This window comes from Conger conger, chromosome 12 (genome assembly GCF_963514075.1).
Source record: "Conger conger chromosome 12, fConCon1.1, whole genome shotgun sequence".
NCBI classification, from domain to species: domain Eukaryota; kingdom Metazoa; phylum Chordata; class Actinopteri; order Anguilliformes; family Congridae; genus Conger; species Conger conger.
The window spans coordinates 27,627,280-27,641,440 of record NC_083771.1 but is presented as its reverse complement, the minus strand read 5'-3'; the positions used below and the strand labels follow the sequence as shown (position 1 = coordinate 27,641,440).

At 45.3% G+C, this 14,161-nt stretch overlaps 1 protein-coding gene across 1 annotated transcript; it reads left to right on the top strand.

Annotated features, from left to right (window-relative positions):
• Positions 1 to 7,708: 7,708 nt before the first annotated feature.
• car15 (carbonic anhydrase 15) lies at positions 7,709 to 12,665 on the top strand. The gene is made up of 8 exons (XM_061215591.1): positions 7,709 to 8,076; positions 8,344 to 8,373; positions 8,954 to 9,130; positions 10,256 to 10,401; positions 10,635 to 10,730; positions 10,849 to 10,918; positions 11,014 to 11,174; positions 11,938 to 12,665. Exons 1-8 carry the CDS (start codon positions 8,019 to 8,021, stop codon positions 12,142 to 12,144), a joined length of 945 nt encoding a protein of 314 aa, XP_061071575.1. The 5' UTR covers positions 7,709 to 8,018; the 3' UTR covers positions 12,145 to 12,665.
• The last annotated feature ends 1,496 nt before the right edge of the window (positions 12,666 to 14,161 follow it).

Here is a 14,161-nt window from a genome sequence, read left to right as displayed (position 1 = left end):
TGTGACTTCGAGCAGGGATGGGCAGCTCCCTGTTACAGTCCTGGAGGGCTGGTGTGTATGCACCATTTTGCTGCCATTAGTTAACCTGGCTCAATCAGCCAATTAGCCATATGCACCATGACTGATTCACTCGTAAATTAGACTTCAATAAAATGCTACAAGACAAGAACATTTATCAGCTGCTGTTGATATCACAGAATATGGCTATGAATGACAGACCATGTAAATGACTGGGTTAATTAAATTGGCCTGAAATCCAGAAACAGATACGGCCCACCTTGCCATCCCTGGGTTAGATAAGCCATTCCTAACGGACAATACTTGCTTTCGGTCCTTTTTCTAACACATCTCATCAGCTCCATATGTAGGGGTGTCGATATCAATGGTGTGGGTCCAACCTTGTATAAAGGGCAAGGAAAACTCTGATAAAGGGGTGTCAAACTCCAGTCCTGGAGGGCCGCAGTGTCTGCTGGTTTTGGCACGAGAGATGAATTTCAAAGTCTTTCAATGGCTAAAGAGTCCACACACCTTGTTCTCAAGGCCTTAATTGGCTGCTGATTGAAAGGAAACCAGAAATACCTGCAGACACTGCGGCCCTCCAGGACTGGAGTTTGACACCCCTGCTCTAATACAATCTCAATCAGCTGACATTGTTATGCTATAGCTTTCAGCCTGCCCTGTTGCTTCTGAGTTCACTTTTGGAACACTATTTGTGAACAGGCCTGTTTGAAAACTGCAGTGTCAGTCTCTTCCGGTTTCCTGTTCTTCTTTTTATGGGCTGCCTTGCATGAGGTTCTGCCCAACAGTGCTCACTGCCCACACTCCTGCCCTTCCTGTTATACTGCATGCCATGCTCTGCATCATCTTCTCTCTCTAACCATTCCTGTGAGCCGTTACCCCTCTCTGTCAATGGATTCAGCCTCTGCATGGCACTGTGCTTCCACAGGGTCTGGTGTGAGGACAGGGTCTAGTGTCTTCATTATTACTCAGCGCTTGATTGGTCAGTCAAAGCAGTTGGATTGCTCAGTCAACTTTCTTGACCTGGGGTCTATTCCATAAAGCAGGCAGGGGGGAAAGAGCAAGAAAGCTATGCTGAGCTGAACACAAAATGCTGTTCTTTCAGGGACCATGACCATTGCATGTCATTTGGCTGATGCTTTTATCCAAAGCAAGATAACTGCACCGGTATTTTTATCTCTCCATGTTCCAGATTTGGGGGCGTCAGGGTTTTCTCGTTGCAGTTATCTGACTAGCTTCGTAATCCTGCTTTGCGGAACAGGCCCCTGGTTTCTTGTTTGAACTGGTTGCCGGTGAAAACAAAAACCAGCAATACTGCTCAGGTCTCCAGGGTTGAGGTCGCCTGGGCTGAACTCTCTCTATCTAATTTGGAGCTCAGAGCTTATAGTAATAAAGCATGATAAAGTAGAACTGTGCCGTTTTAACGTTTTTTAAAGGTGGAATGGATGTTACCACCACAAGTAAATGTCAGCCCTGCTGTTTTCAATTAAAACTTTTTATTAAATTCTTCTCAAAAATCATCCTGTTTTTAAAAATGTTATGTCTGTAAAATGAAGATGAATGAACAAACAACAGTGGATTTGAACTCTTGACGGTGAACTGTTTGGGAACTTTAACCCTTGGTATCCTGCCAAAAACTTGATATTTTGGCCACTTGGAAACCCCTCTGCCAGCGGACCTGAATGTTAACTGGGACGTGACAGGTGGGAGAATCCCAGCAGGTTAGAAGGATGGAGTGACGTGGGGCAGTGAAACCTGAGCACCAAAATCCCACGAAAGGGGAACCGGGGAACCTCCTTTTCTTGCAGGAGAAAGATTATAGCGATAGCAGTTGGAAACGTCCATCTGAAATAAGCTGCCCCAAGCGGGGGAGGGGGATGCGAGACTAATCCCTGAGCTGGACTAAGGATCTCACTGTTGTGTTGCATGCATCATTTGCAGCACAGGGGGGGAGTGTATTTGATCATGTTTCTGAAATGACCCAAGCCCCTCTGTCAGATCTTCTATTCTGGTAAGTCCATGAGATCCGATCAGTGGGTTTTCCCCAAACTGTGTAACCCGGCCCCGATCCTGGGTCAGTGCTTTGTGTCAGCTCTGATAGGCAGCCTTTAGCCTTTAGCTCATACACAGTGCTGTGTCACCCACTGTGACTAGTCTGTTAAAGAGCTAGTAAACACACGAGCGCTGTGAATCTGCTCACTGTTGTATTACTGCGCCGGTGTCACAGGGGAGTCCCTGAAAGAACAGCATTTTGTTTGCAGCTCAGCATAGCTTAACCAAGGAGCTCCAGCAGACTGACTCTCCTGCAGTCTCTGTCTCTCTCTCTTGCCCTTTCCCTACCTCTCATCATTACTGTGTGGGCATTACTCTCAGCTCAGTAGGCGAGAGCAGTCGTCTGGCAGTTGGAGGGGTTGCCGGTTCGATTCCCGCCCTGGATGAGTCGATGTGTCCCTGAGCGAGACACCTAACCCCTAAATGCTCCTGACGAGCTGGTTGGTGCCTTGCATGGCAGCCAATCATGTGTATGAATGGGTGAATGAGAAGCGTCAATTGTACCGTGCTTTGGATAAAGGCGCTATATATAAAATTCCAACCATTTACTCACCTATACAATGGCCGCGTTTCCCGAACGCGTTTAGAACGTTCTTAAGCTAAGAAAGTTCTTAAGGACCTTCTTAGCTTAAGAACATTCTTAACGCGTTCGGGAAACGCGGCCAATGACTGTTTTATGCCCTATTGGCCACTCAAAGTAGGCCTACTACAGGAGAGACTCTTCACTTCCAACACACCACACAGTGCTAGAGCCAGGACTTGTTTTAACATATAGACCATTCAGAGTTCTACAGGTAATGGTATAACCCACTGAACCCTCTTTTTAATTTGATGGGCTGGTTAACCCTTCAACGCTCACGTGGGCAATGACGGAGAAACCTGGAGGGGGGTGATTGGGAGGAACGGCCTGCCTGATCTGAACCCAAGCGGTGTTTTGTTATTGGACTTCTGTGCTGGCCATGGATTGTCGATAACAAACACCATGTTCGAGCATAGGGTAGCTCATAAGTGTACTTGGTACCAGAGCACCTTAGGCCAAAGATCGATGATGGACTTTGTGGTCGTATCATCAGACCTGCGGCCGTATGTCTTGGACACTCGGGTGAAGAGAGGAGCAGAGCTGTCAACTGATCACCACCTGGTGGTGAGTTGGATCAAGTGGCCGGGGAGGCTGCCTGACAGACCCGGTAAACCCAAACGTGTAGTGAGGGTGAACTGGGAACGTCTGGCGGAGGCCCCTGTTCGCGAGGTCTTCAACTCCCACCTCCGGAAGAACTTCTCACGCATCCCGGGGGAAGCTGGGGACATGGAGTCCGAGTGGGCCATGTTCAAAGCCTCCATTGCAGAGGCGGCAAGCAGGAGCTGTGGCCAGAAGGTCATCGGTGCCTGTCGGGGCGGCAACCCAAGAACCCGCTGGTGGACACCAGCGGTGAGGGAGGCCGTCAAGCTGAAGAAGGAGGCCTTTCGGGCTTGGCTGGCCCGGGGGTCCCCTGAAGCAGCAGACAGGTACCGGGTGGCCAGAAGGGCTGCAGCTTCGGCAGTCGCTGAAGCAAAAACCCGGGTATGGGAGGAGTTCGGGGAGGCTATGGAGAAGGACTTTCGGTTGGCCTCGAGGAAGTTCTGGCAAACCATCCGACGACTCAGAAAGGGAAAGCAGGGCTTGTCTCAGGCTGTTTTCAGCAGGGGAGGAGAACTGCTGACCCGGACTGGGGATATTGTCGGGCGGTGGAAAGAGCACTTCGAGGAGCTCCTGAACCCGAACAACACGTCCTCTGTGGAAGAGGCAGAGCCTGAAGACTCGGGGGAATCTGCACCTATATCCCTGGCGGAAGTTGCTGAGGTAGTCAAAAAGCTCCTCAGTGGCAAGTCGCCGGGTGTAGATGAGATTCGCCCTGAGATGCTGAAGGCTCTGGACATTGTTGGGCTGTCTTGGCTGACACGCCTCTTCAGTGTCGCGTGGAGATCGGGGACAGTGCCTGTAGAGTGGCAGACCGGGGTGGTGGTCCCCATTTTCAAGAAGGGGGACCGGAGGGTGTGCTCCAATTACCGGGGTATCACACTCCTCAGCCTCCCTGGGAAAGCTTACTCTAGGGTACTGGAAAGGAGGCTCCGACCGACGGTCGAACCTCAGATTCAGGAGGAGCAATGTGGCTTCCGTCCTGGCCGTGGAACAGTGGACCAGCTCTTTACCTTGGCAGGGTTGCTGGCGGGGTCATGGGAGTTTGCCCATCCAGTCCACATGTGCTTTGTGGACTTGGAGAAGGCTTTCGACCGTGTCCCCCGGGGAACCCTGTGGGGTGTACTGCGGGAGTATGGGGTACCGGGGCCGTTGTTACGAGCCATCAGGTCCCTGTATAACCAAAGTGAGAGCTGTGTCCGCATTCTCGGCACAAAGTCAAGCACGTTTCCGGTGGGTGTTGGACTCCGCCAAGGTTGCCCCTTGTCACCGGTCCTGTTTGTGGTATTCATGGACAGGATCTCAAGGCGCAGCCGAGGTGAGGAGAGTGTCCGGTTTGGTGACCTCAGAATCGCATCTCTGCTTTTTGCGGATGATGTGGTTCTGCTGGCTTCATCGGACCGTGACCTTCAGCACGCACTGGAGCGGTTTGCAGCCGAGTGTGAAGCGGCCGGGATGAGAGTCAGCACCTCTAAGTCCGAGGCCATGGTTCTCTGCCGGAAAACGGTGGATTGCTCCCTCCGGGTTGGGAACGAGTCTTTGCCCCAAGTGAAGGAGTTCAAGTATCTCGGGGTCTTGTTCACGAGTGAGGGTAGAAGGGAGCGTGAGATCGACAGGCGGATCGGTGCAGCGTCAGCAGTAATGCGGGCGTTGCACCGGACCGTTGTGGTGAAGAAGGAGCTGAGCCGGAAGGCGAAGCTCTCGATTTACTGGTCGATCTACGTCCCAACCCTCACCTATGGTCACGAGCTTTGGGTAGTGACTGAAAGAACGAGATCGCGTATACAAGCGGCCGAAATGAGCTTCCTCCGTAGGGTGGCCGGGCTCAGCCTTAGAGATAGGGTGAGGAGCTCGGACATCCGGAGGGAGCTCGGAGTAGAGCCGCTGCTCCTTCGCATCGAAAGGAGCCAATTGAGGTGGTTCGGGCATCTCATTAGGATGCCTCCCGGGCGCCTCCCTTTGGAGGTTTTCCGGGCTCGTCCAACTGGGCGGAGACCCCGAGGGAGACCCAGAGCCCGCTGGAGAGATTATATATCTCTCCTGGCCAGGGAACGCCTCGGGATCCCCCAGGAGGAGCTAGAATGCGTTGCTGGGGAGAGGGACGCCTGGAATACCCGGCTTTGCCTACTGCCCCCGCGACCCGACTCCGGATAAGCGGGTGACGATGGATGGATGGATGGATGGTTAACCCTTCAGCAACACCAGTTGCGTAATATTACACACACACGGCTTGATGCTGGGTGTTCGCAGGTCTATTTAAGTGCTTGCTAAAAAAAGTGCTAAGTGTGTGGCCCCTGACCCTGGAGTTCACATGATTTCCTCAATATTTAGATCTTTATCACTTATACATGTGAAAAAACTCATGAAAAGCTTGTTACATCGATGCAGCTGAAAACCACAAGCCCGCAACTTCTCAGTTTTCAAGTGACTTCAGAGAAAAGAACACACCCAAAGTCGGAAGTCAGCGGATTTGGCAACTCTAATGGCCATTCCACAGTAGTGACCGACTCTTACTCTACTGTAGCCTACAGTTCAGTCCCTAAGTATTTGGACAGCGGTATAATGTCTTCTTTGGCTCTGTACTCCAGCACATTGGATTTGAAATGAAACAATGAATAGAGGTTAAAATTGCACCTCTAATTTGAGGCTATATACATCCATAGCAGGTGATCCATTTGGGAATTACATCCTTTTTATACAAAATCCCTCTATTTTAGGGGACCAAAAGAAATTGGACAGGTGGCTTTTCAGCTGTTTCTGATTAGTCAGGTACATGCAATTGCTTCCACAGTGCAGACATCAGTTAAACTTTAAGTAATATATGGATTCTAGGCTTTTGATAGCTTTTTGAGTCTGCTATTGGTGTTAGTCACCAATAGCAGGACCCGGAGTTGTCCAAGTGACAGTCAAGGAAGCCATTATGACATTACATTACATTACATTACATTACATTACATTAATGGCATTTGGCAGACACTCTTATCCAGAGCGACATACAGTTGATTAGACAAAGCAGGAGACAAAAAAATATGCTTACCAATATAAATTGTTTGTAACATCATTAATAAGAAAGACAGCACTGGTGATCTCAGTAATTGCAAAGGACATGGTAGGCCACTATGAAGAACAGCCCAAAGTTCTGGAAAAAGCTCTTGTGGACAGAGGAGTGTATCGGTGTCATGGTAACAGTAAAGTGCGGAGGCTAAAAGGAACTTCCCAAGAACCAAAGCACCCCCCGTCTGTGAAACCTGGGGTTGAGGGGTGGTGGCTGCCATAGGCGCTGGCTCATTTTGCTTCATTGATAATGTACAGTAGCTGCTGATAGCTGCAGCAGAATGAATTCTGATGTGTACAGCGGCTTCTCTGACCCTCATATTGATAAACAGCAATTACAGACTCCAAAGGCAATCAAAAGCCTAGAATCAAGACTAGGTACTGAAAGCTTTCTTATACCTGCACTAAGGAAGCAACTGCATACACTTCACAAATGAAAAACGGCTGATAGGCCAATTGTCCAACTTTTGGTCCCCCAAAATGGGGAGACTTCCTTTAAGGATCACCCATTATGGACATACAGTGGTGTGAAGCTTTAGAAATGGCTTTATAACCTTTTCCAGACTGATAGATCTCAATTACTTTCTTTCTCATTTGTTCCTGAATTTCTTTAGATCTCGGCATGATGTCTAGCTTTTGAGGATCATTTGGTCTACTTCACTTTGTCAGGCAGGTCCTATTTAAGTGATTTCTTGATTGAGAACAGGTGTGGCAGTAATCAGGCCTGGGTGTGGCTAGAGAAATTGGACTCAGGTTTGATAAACCACAGTTAAGTTATGTTTTAACAGGGGGGGAATCACTTTTTCACACAGGGCCATGTAGGTTTGGATTTTTTTTCTCCCTTAATAATAAAAACCTTCATTTAAAAACTGCATTTTGTGTTTACTTGTGTTGTCTTTGACTAATATTTAAATTTGTTTGATCTGAAACATTTAAGTGTGACAAACATGCAAAAAAATAAGAAATCAGGAAGGGGGCAAACACTTTTTCACACCACTGTACCTTAAGGGTGACAGTCTGCACACTGACCTCATATTCATTGTTTTAATTGTAATACAATGTGCTGGAGTACAGAGCCCAAAGAACAGAAATTGTACCACTGTCCAAATATTTGTGGACTGCACTGTATGTTCAGCGAGTGATGGATATCTCAATATTGTTTCATACCATGTTTGGAGTTAGCCTACCATTTTCTTGGGATAACCCCTTATCAATGTTGTTCATAAAAATGAGTTAAATATTATTGTTGACGCATGTCTTGTCTGATGTTGCACTGGGCGCATCTCCACTCTACTTCGCATCGCTCATTGCCAAATCATTTCAAATATTGGTCGGAGATGGACAGACCGTTCTCGTGAACTTGAGACATTCGGCGGTTTGAATTCAGATGATCGTGTAACTGTAATCTCTTGAATATGTATCAGCGGAAGGATTACGGCTCAAATTATCAAAGCAGCGAGAATATTTAAGGATTCAACAGGCGTTACCCTCGTACCCAGTAAAGGTCTTCTCTGTCATGATCATTTGAGTCGCAGTCTCTGGCGGATAACTGCTCAACTGCCGATTCTATCAGATGGACTAGCCTACTACAAAAAGAATTCCGTCTACTATCACCTTCTCATTCGTAGAGCGGGAGTGAGACAGGCTTGACATCGCATCGTTTTGTTTGACATTCACATTATAACCAACTTGAACTTTCATTGATTGAAAGACGACCATGAAAATTGTCCAAACTTTGTTTTTTTTCACGGCGTTCATTACAAATTCATATACAGGTGAGTGATAAGTTTTATTTATGTTCTTTCCTAATTCTGTTTTACAGTTCGACATACAACATCAGTAGAGCCTAAATATTAACATAGCCTATGTATCTGAACGTTAATAATAGGTAGCCTATATGTTGAATCTGATCTGTCTCATAGTGCAATTCTTTATGTTCATTATGTTCTATTTTAACGACATTGCTAAAATGAATGACCACAACGAAAGTTGGACAGCCTGCTGTTGTTTGCTGTTGTTTAGAAAATATGTTCTACTTTTAGGCGACTTCTGTTACGATGAAGAACACTGTAGTAAGTATATTATTATTATTATTATTATTATTATTATTATTATTATTATTATTATTACAAATTTGTTGTAATGTATTTCATTTTGACATGGAGGGCAAAATATTACCTGATAATTTAAATATCTTCTCTATGAATGAGTCCAATACAGAAATATTCTCTCTTGACGTGAGTCTCTCCAAATTCAAGCAATTTTTGCATTAAACAAACAGACCTTCTTTCCAAAATAAAGTTAAAAAAAAGTTTGGATTCTCCTCTGTGTTCCACCCCACAAGAAATTTTAGTTTTTGGTTATTCACTGTCACATGCTTTCAGCAAAAAGTTTTCAATTAATTCCTTTTCCACCTTTTTCATTTAGATAGCCTACAGAAACTGTGGAACCGACACATACCATGTCAAGTCAGGGCATTGTAATTCATGTTTATTATTATTATAAATATGTATTCTCCTTCTATACACTCAGTAATGCATATTTTCCGCATATTAAATTCTCATTACTATGCAGAGTCCTTCATTAATGTGCACACACCCTCATTAATGAGCATTCTTCATCATTAATATGTCTTCTCTGTCGTCTTGCCAGACCCATATTCCTGGGGAGATACGTTTCCTTCCTGCCACCCCATTATTGGCGAGCATCACTCTCCAATCAACCTGGACCATCAGATGAGCAGAAATCTGTCCCTGGAAGCACTGAAGCTGGAGGGCTTTGGCACGGCACAGACGGGGGAATGGACCCTGAAGAACAACGGCCACTCTGGTGAGCGATGTGAAATATAACTAAACCAAAACTGTAAAAAAAAAGGCTTTAAAAACAACAGAGATAAAAAGTAACTATTTATTTTACCAACCCACAAATGAACATCGTGGCTAGCCTTTTCCATCTGCTTTTCAAACTGATAGACACTTAAATGGCAGACACAAATAGTTGCACCTGTGTTCCATTTTAAACACCAACACCTGGCTTTGAAGTAAATCAATCAACCAATTAAATTATTAATTGACCAACTCTGGTGGCTGGTGAAGGGCCACTCCTTCACAAAAACTGTTGCTGGGGTACACGCTCAGAAATAAAGTGACAGTGGAAGTACGTTTTGTTCTTCAAATTTCTCAAATGCACTCTGAAATGATAGTAATATTCTCTTTATGTAGTCTTTATGAGTACATTTTCCAAGCAATTTTTTTTTACAAATGAGTTATGTATTGCTAGCTAGGGGAGTCATTTTATGCATGTATATGGTACTGCCCCAGCGACAAGCATTTGTACGTTCAGAGGCACTTTTCATGCCTTTATTTCTGAGAGTGTGTGTGTGATTGATTGGCATTACGGGTGTGTCTCTGGTGCAGTGGTGCTGTGGGTGGGGTTGGGGTTGGGGATGGAGGTGGAGGTGAAGGGCTCAGGGCCGTTACGGGTGTGTCTCTGGTGCAGTTGTGCTGCAGGTGGGGTTGGGGTTGGGGATGGAGGTGGAAGGCTCAGAGGCGTTACGGGTGTGTCTCTGGTGCAGTTGTGCTGCAGGTGGGGTTGGGGTTGGGGATGGAGGTGGAAGGCTCAGAGGCGTTACGGGTGTGTCTCCAGTGCAGTTGTGCTGCAGGTGGGGTTGGGGATGGAGGTGAAGGGCTCAGAGGCGTTACGGGTGTGTCTCTGGTGCAGTGGTGCTGTGGGTGGGGTTGGGGATGGAGGTGGAGGTGAAGGGCTCAGGGGCATTACGGGTGTGTCTCTGGTGCAGTGGTGCTGTGGGTGGGGTTGGGGTTGGGGTTGGGGATGGAGGTGGAAGGCTCAGGGGCATTACGGGTGTGTCTCTGGTGCAGTTGTGCTGCAGGTGGGGTTGGGGTTGGGGATGGAGGTGGAGGGCTCAGAGGCGTTACGGGTGTGTCTCTGGTGCAGTTGTGCTGCAGGTGGGGTTGGGGATGGAGGTGAGAGGTGGAGGCCTGCCTGCAGATTACACCACTCTACAGCTGCACTTCCACTGGGGCAGTAATTCCACCAACGGGGCTGAGCACACCGTCAACGGCAGGAGATACCCCATGGAGGTATTCATGCACAACCCTCATGAATATGCCGTCCTCATCTCCATCATCATCACCACCACCAACACTTCACGACATGGAAAGCAACAATAAGTAATCCTGACCAATGACCTATGACCTATGATAATCCTGACCAATGAGAATATCACTAGGATGTTGCACATGCACACTTATCAGAGCAGTTGGTAGTTTTTGAGTCTGTGGTGTTATAAACAGAGCATCCTCTGTGTTTACAGATGCACATTGTCAACATGAAGACAGTACATTATCCCAACCTCACAGCAGCAATGGAGGACCCCACGGGCATCGCTGTACTGGGAGTCTTCATCGATGTAAGCTGCCCAGACTGACAGAGGGAGTATATGATATGTGTATGTGTGTATGAAGGAGAGAATGGGTCTGTGCATCTGACTTGTAATGTGTTACTGCAATACTTGACCTGACCTGCAGGTGGCAGAGGCACGGTTGAGTGACAGTTTCAGCCTCCTCTCCAATTTAGTTCCTGCAGTGGCCTATAAAGGTGAGCCCGTACCCCTTACACTTAACTCCTCCCAGCATATCTCAGCTGTGAAGTGAAGTGAAGTGTTGGTGTGCTAACCCCATCCCCCTTTGCAGGGAAAACTGTGAGAGTCAAGCCTTTTCCGCTGAGTAGCCTCCTGCCCATGAACAACATGTCCCAGTATTACCGTTACCATGGCAGCCTCACCACCCCTCCGTGTTCCAAAGCTGTTGTGTGGACCGTTTATGAAGTTCCTATATACATCTCCTATAAACAGGTACAAACACACACACACACACACAAACACACACACACACACACACATAGTTATATACACATTGTAAATACACAGACACTAAGAGAACACATTCACATACACAAAATAAATATCCACACTTATTAAACAGCTCACACACAAACACACACACACAGACACGCATACACACACAGTTATATACACATTATAAATGTACAAACTCACTAAATACACAGACACTAAAAGAACACATTCACACACACAAAATAAATATCCACACTTATTAAACACCTCACACACACACACACGCACACACACAATTAAATACACATACACACATTGTAAATACAGAAGCCTACTAAACAACCAAACACACACTTCCCTGTAGTTATGACTCATTTACCATGTCAAAACCTTTTTGTCATGTAAAAACCTTACAGTTTAGAAGAGTGTGGCAATCTTCCAAAGAAAGAAAGTTCTTCTGAACTGGAAGTTTTTCATGCCAAATGTTTCAAGGCTACTTTGTGTATGTGTGTCTGTGTCTGTGTGTTTAATGAATGTAATTAATACTTTAATGTATACTTTACAACAATACTCATTAACTTTGAAGTAACTGTAAGTATGAAAGAAGTGAACAAGTGGGGAGACTCAGATGAAATACTATCGTAAAGGATTAATTACACAATTTATAACCGTAGAAACAGGCCATGGTTTGTATTAGAGATAAGGCAGATCATATGCTACAATGTAATGTAAGTTGTAATAATGTCCATGGTTTGTGCAGCTGAGTCAGTTTGTCTCCGGGGTGTACCACTCAGAGGAAGGCGCCCACCCCAGCGCTCTCCTGTACAACAACTTCCGGCACATTCACGACACCTTCAGCCGCAAGGTCTATGCATCAACAGACGCCACCCTGCTCTCTAGCGCCAACCTGACGGTCCACAGCCTGCTGCTCTGTCTGGCTTCTGTCCTGAGCGCGGGACTGCCCTGAGAGTCTTCTCACAACGTTCTTAAAACATCCCTACAATGTCCCCACAACTCCTCTCTAACATTCCCACAACATCCCCTGGAGTATCCTCACAATGTTCCCTCAATGTTCTTGCAACGTGCAAACATCCCAGCAACAACCATTCCCAGCGGTCTCCACGACGACGACGTGTCGTAGTGAGGGGCTTTATAATCGTACTGTACACAGAGAGAAGCAAGACATGATGGATGAATCTTCAATAGTCTGTATTTATTTTATATTTATCTGGACTACTTGAACTATTATTGCCATGCCTGTAACTGTACTGAATGATCTTTTTGTTTTTATAAAATTATATATATATTTTGTTTCCTCTTGAGATAATCAATGGTCATCACATCGACTTTGCTTTAAGTGTCATTTTATTTCTCTCTGAAATCATAAACTAGTGAGAAAGCCATAATGTACGGACAGAATGTTCAACCTTGGTCCTGGGTTTCATCATTACTCAGCACTTATTTGATCCATTAAAGCATTTGATTACAGTTCACTGGCCTCGCCTCATTTCTTGTGTCTGAATTGACAATGATTTCACACAAAATATTGCACCCTTCATATAATTTCATACACTCGACACTCACATCCACTTATACATTCCACACCGAGTACATTTCACCTCCAACAAATATATTCAACTTGGCAAGCCCATTTCAGGTAAAAATCAAAGCGCACTCCCAAATATTTGTACACTGCCACCTGTTTTTACCTCAGCATGGACTGATGCAGGGTTATGCTTCTCACACCACTGCAGAAACCCTTCTATCTCTGACCTGTTTGACTTTTGTCAATAGACTGAGTATGGCTGTGTCATCTGAGAATTTGATAATATAATTGTTTGCGTAGCAGGAGAGAGGAGCTTACACAACCCTGTGGGGCTCCGATACTTATAACTTATATCAGAAAGTGTTGCATTGACTTTAAGCTGCTGTTGTCTCCCTATAAGGAATGCATTACACCATCTTATGATATAGGGGCTCAACTCCATTTGCTTAAACCTATTCAATAAAATCTGTGTGAGTATTGCATTAAACACTGAACTAAAATGGATGAGCATTAGTCTTGTATAGGATATAGGGCTTTTAAGTTGCTTTAAAATAAAGTGCATAATGGTGTATAATGTGTCATCAATGCTTCTAAATTAGTAGCGGTGTAAAGGATTGCACACATCAGTCTGTAAATTCCCAACCATAATGCGATAAAATGATTTCATCACTATTGATGTGAAGGATGTGGCTTTTTTGGGACAGGAGTAATAAGGCCCTTTTCCATATTGTTGGAATGCTATGAGCATCAACTGAGTGTCAACTGAGGGCTGAAATAAGGAATGCCAGGCTGGGGTCAACTCATCAGGCCCTGGGGCCTTTTCAGTGAGCAGCTTTGCCTCTAATATTTGACTCTATTTTATCCCGTATTGGGTCACATATCACAGTCTGTAACACATTGTAGCATTCATTAATACAATAACTTTCATCACAATCAAAACGCTTAAAGAATGGATTGAGTTAATTTGCTTTTTCCAACTCATTCAGTACAGGTATAAAAAAAACCTGATAATTTGATGATAATTTGATTGATTGATTGGTAGAACTTTAAAACCTGTAAAGCACTGGAGAATAGCAGAATATGGGCATTTAAAGCAATGAGGTGTGTGTGTGAGACTGTTTATGTGTGCATCCCTTATGAAATAATCATACAAAATATGCTTTTTCACATGTGAAAATCCCAATTTTACATGTGAAAAGAAATGGGTCACATTTTTGAGATGATAAACTAACATGGTTGATTTAATAGCAACTTAGGCTGGTCCTCTGGAGCATGAGAGACAGATCTGTCTGCCTGTTGTTTTGATCCTGGTAAAAAAACATTAATCTGAGATGTAATGACCAAATAACTAATTGTGTTTTTTCCCAGCGTTTGAAATGGAAATAGAACTCGATCTGAATGTTCATGCAAATAGCATTTTATTTTCATCATCTATCTT

Coding starts and splice junctions, on each gene's coding strand:
- car15 (XM_061215591.1), top strand. CDS start 8,019: ATGAAAATTGTCCAAACTTTGTTTTTTTTCACGGCGTTCATTACAAAT. Junction 9,131..10,255: donor GAAGAACAACGGCCACTCTG/GTGAGCGATGTG, acceptor TCTCTGGTGCAG/TTGTGCTGCAGGTGGGGTTG. Junction 10,402..10,634: donor GCAGGAGATACCCCATGGAG/GTATTCATGCAC, acceptor CTGTGTTTACAG/ATGCACATTGTCAACATGAA.